The 4437-nt window shown below is 36.9% G+C and overlaps 1 protein-coding gene across 1 annotated transcript; it reads left to right on the forward strand.

Annotated features, from left to right (window-relative positions):
- The first annotated feature begins 952 nt into the window (after positions 1-952).
- On the forward strand, positions 953-1892 carry LOC138884632 (ribonuclease S-7-like). Its single transcript, XM_070165643.1, has 2 exons — positions 953-1236; positions 1357-1892. The coding sequence occupies exons 1-2, from the start codon at positions 1012-1014 to the stop codon at positions 1786-1788; spliced, it is 657 nt and encodes a 218-aa protein (XP_070021744.1). The 5' UTR covers positions 953-1011; the 3' UTR covers positions 1789-1892.
- Positions 1893-4437: the final 2545 nt, after the last annotated feature.

Raw genomic sequence — 4437 nt, forward strand, 5'->3', positions numbered from 1 at the left:
GATCGGGGGTACGTCATTCCCTGGTGTTATGTTATCATTTTCGCCGTGGTGGCCGAAATTATTATCAACGTGTAGGGGTGCTGACTGAGAGATCAACATTTCGGTCCTGGAATCAAAGATACTCCAAAGAGGTAGTGTAAAATAGTGGGTGTTATGAAAGTTTGTATTAAGTAACAACTATTATCCTTAGCCCTACAATGGGCGCCAAACTGTTTAGCCCCATAATCGGGTAACAATTGAATTTATACGCATCTTTTAGGATACGTGATATAATGTGACACAAGTTGAGAAAATAGATTAAAACTAAAATTAACGATAAAAAAATAAATGCAAACCACACGAATTGAGTAGTCTTAGCCTTGGAGTTTGATCACCCTCTAGAAGAGAACTGCCTCAATCGATGTCAGAATAGAATAAGATGATAATGAGACCTTGAAATAACAGTGTATTGCTTTTTAATGTGTGTTACAATGTGTATTATAAATAATCAGACCCCTTTTATATAGTAGGGGAGTCCTACTTTAGATATAATTCCACAAAAGGTAAGAAATCTCATGTTTTGCTAATTAATAGGTCATTCGTTGATATGTGCCAAGAATCTCACCGTGATATTTGACCGGTTACTGATATTTCGGCCTTCCGTTATTCGGTCTGATAATATTCCTTGATCTTGGTCGGAGTCCGAGTCGGTTCCGGAGCTATGAGCTCGATGATCTTGAAGACGCATGCTCTAACTTCGTATCTTGGTTCGATATAATTCGGGGTCGATCTTTAACCCATCACGTTTCAGCCCCGGTCTCTCACGCAATAGAAGAGCTGTTTCTACCATATACAGCATTGCTAATGGCCATGGAAGCCCATTTCCTCGAAATTATTTGGATAACATGAATATATTAGTTAGGTTAGCGTCTAATAGTGCTTACTTTTGAAAAGATCAAAGACGTACCAACCCCGATGAGAAAAGAGTGTCATATATAGCCTTGACAAGAGCTGAGTGGTTCTAACACCAAAATGTTTAGATCGCAGCTCGTGTCAATATTCTTCATTTTATCTTTTGCTCTTTCTCCCGTTTTCGGGGATTTCGACCAAATGCAACTCGTCTTAACATGGCCACCGACTTATTGCCACGAAAAGAGTTGCGCAAGAATTCCAACAAATTTCAGAATTCATGGGCTTTGGCCAGACAACCAGCACGAACTGCTGAATAACTGTAAGAAGTCGTTTACGACAATCACGGTATAATCACAACATTATTTTATCAATTGCTTATAAATTTTTCTTTATTCATTTCGACATTTTCCTTTCTGTTATTACTATTACTTTTATTGATTGAAGCTGTGTCCCTAATTTTTATAGAATAGCAGTAAAAGCAATGCGCTGGACGACCGCTGGCCTGATCTAAAATACAGCAAAATGAAAACTATACAAACACAAGATTTCTGGAAGTATCAGTACAACAAACACGGAACATGTTGTACTGAGCTCTACAGTCAAGAAGCATATTTTGATCTTGCCATGAAGTTAAAAGACAAGTTTGATCTTTTGCAAATGCTCAAAAGTCAAGGAGTTATTCCTGGAAAAACTTACACTGTTAACAAGATTGAAGAAGCGATCAGGGAAGTTACTCAAGTGTATCCTAACCTCAATTGCATTGGTAATCCACTAAAAACAATGGAACTCAAAGAGATAGGTATCTGTTTCAACCGAGAGGCAACTGAAGTGGTTGCTTGTCATCGACGTAAGACATGCAACCCATTGAACAAGAATGAAATTAGTTTTCCACTATGATTATCTCCCAATTAATTTCTATTTAAGTGCTTTTTGATATGTATAATATGAACGCAATACTCTGCGACAACCAACACAATAAAGCAATAATTTGTTTTGAAAGACCACTTTGTCGAACCCCTGGAACTGACATTCCCTATCAATTTATGATAGTAATTGCGAAATTCACGCTGTACACTGCTGTGTCAATTTTACATATGTATACGGTCGAAATCAGAGAGCTCGATTTCGAGGACGTAACAGTGCCCCGGGCACGAGTCCGGGCAGCACGAGGTAGAGACCAGCTCTGATTGGAAAATGCATACCTCGAGGGAGGAAATCGGAGGCCCGTCATGATCTGCCGCGGGGGCAATGCAATTTCGATGACACTAAAAAAAAGCAAGAATTTCATAAGGACACGTAGATCAAAGCATAAATTATGGGATAAGATTAAATTATGTGATAAGATTTGTACGAAATAGTATGAGTCTTACTAGGTTGTTATGTCGCTGTACCAATAGAATTCTTTACCACATTTGGAAATATACCATATTAGAGTTTTACCCTCCTATATAAAGGGGACCCCAATCATTTGTAAAGATATTTCATTGACTACAATAGAACATTCTACTCTGCTTTTCTCGTTTACCGTACTCATGATTGTTGTTGCGACCTAAACACTCACGCAAGTGTACGCGATCGACAAGTAATATAGTAACAAGTAAAGTATCGTTCCGACGAAGACTTGTGATAAACTTATCAACTGTTGCAAACTCAAACAATTATTGATTTAAGCTAATTCATTACAAAATACATAAATAACCAACTTAAAACTTGACTGGTAATTTAACAATAATACTACACAAAGTTACTACACCACTTATACAATTTTCTTTTAACAATTAATAAGAGAGATATTCCGGGGTCATGGGCTTGCTAGAGATCATGCTACGCTTTTAGCTTAAAGATAATTTATTGAATTATCTAGGTTATTGATTATAGGGTTAATAATACCCATAAGAATTTGTCAATTTCTTATGCGCCTATTCACGTTAAATTAATACCTATATTTCTATGGTATTAATATTAATTCAAATGCATTTACAAATCCTATTTCTCAACCAAGCAAGACAATTAAGTATAGTTCTATCTTAATTGCGAATCTTTCACCCGATGCCTAGGATCCGGATCTTGCTCTATTTGATTCTATATGCAATCAAGAATTTCCTTTTTCAAGTTTAACTCAAGATTCGTAAATAGTATTTCACTGTTAGCTACGCAGTAAAATAATTAACAGCAGAATCAAATAAACAACCCATAATGATAAATTCAAGATCATCAATTTAAGCTTCAAACATCATAATCATCTAACACCCATAACCCCAGATTACTTGGGTTTTTAGCTACTCATAATTATACAAATATCAACAATAAAAGTCTTAAACATAATATAAGTAAATACAAGAAGAAAGTTTAGAAAAACTCTTTAAGTTCTTGCTTCAAGATTGTAATCCCTTTCTTTTCTCCACTTCAAGATTGAGTCTTCTCTTCCCTTTCTCTCTCTAAAATTATTTCTTCCTCTAAAATCTGATCTATCCAATAATGGAGTTTTTGCTTTATGTAAATTGAGTGGGATTAAGAAGGAATTCCAATTTTACCCCTAAATAAAGTTTCTCCGGATAGGACACGCGCGAACTATCACGCGAAGTATGGAGTTCGCGCGATACTTCACGCGCTTCTCTTGGATTCCAGGCAGAAAAGCTCGCGAACTATTGCGCGAAGTTTGGAAGTTAGCGCATTAGTTCGCGCGCTTTAGTAGCTCGATTTTGTCCATTTTTCCGTCTCGTCCTTGCGCACACTCGACTCCTAGGGGTTCTTCTTGCTCATAAATCATTCCAATCTCCTCTTGAAAGCATCATTTAGGCTCCTCATCCTGCAATGTATACATATCACAATTAGAGCCTATTTTTCATCAATTAACCATAATATGTCATCGGAATATAATCAAGCGGACGCATAAACAATAGCTAAATCACCTAGATTTCGCCTATTATCAACACCCCACACTTAATTCATTGTTAGTCCTCGAGCAATCAACTATATTCTCTAGAGAATCCTTCGCTCAACCATTTCCTTTAACGCATTACACCTAGAACAATATACATGTATCACTCCTAGTAGTGAACAATCCTAGCCTCAAAGCCAACTCTCAAGTGCCATGCAATATTCACACGTCCTCAAAGTACTGTACATAGAAATCAAGACTTGCTTCTCCGTCACGATTCATATGCCCTCACAATTACATCAACTAAAACTGAGTTCAATCCACCACATTCAATTCATATATTCACATATATCAAGGAAATCACTCACTCTCATAAAAGAGGTCACATGTATGCAATTGGTACCATAAGCTTGCCCTTAATGTAAATCTCTACTAAGGTAGGCTAGCTCGATCCAAAATCAATTAGGACTTTTTCATGGTTGTAATGTGGGCTAAGGGACAGGTAGGATGTATTTAGGAATAATGACTCAACCCCTAAGCACTTTAACACATCACACGAGCAATTTTCTGCGCAAATTCTTCAACCCACTTCTCATTCATACACAATATCATCCCACAAATACGCCCTTCTTCTTTAAGCACTCTATTAATTCATTCCCACTAGC

The sequence above is a fragment of the Nicotiana sylvestris genome, unplaced genomic scaffold (assembly GCF_000393655.2).
Source record: "Nicotiana sylvestris unplaced genomic scaffold, ASM39365v2 Un00009, whole genome shotgun sequence".
Classification (NCBI taxonomy): Eukaryota; Viridiplantae; Streptophyta; class Magnoliopsida; order Solanales; family Solanaceae; genus Nicotiana; species Nicotiana sylvestris.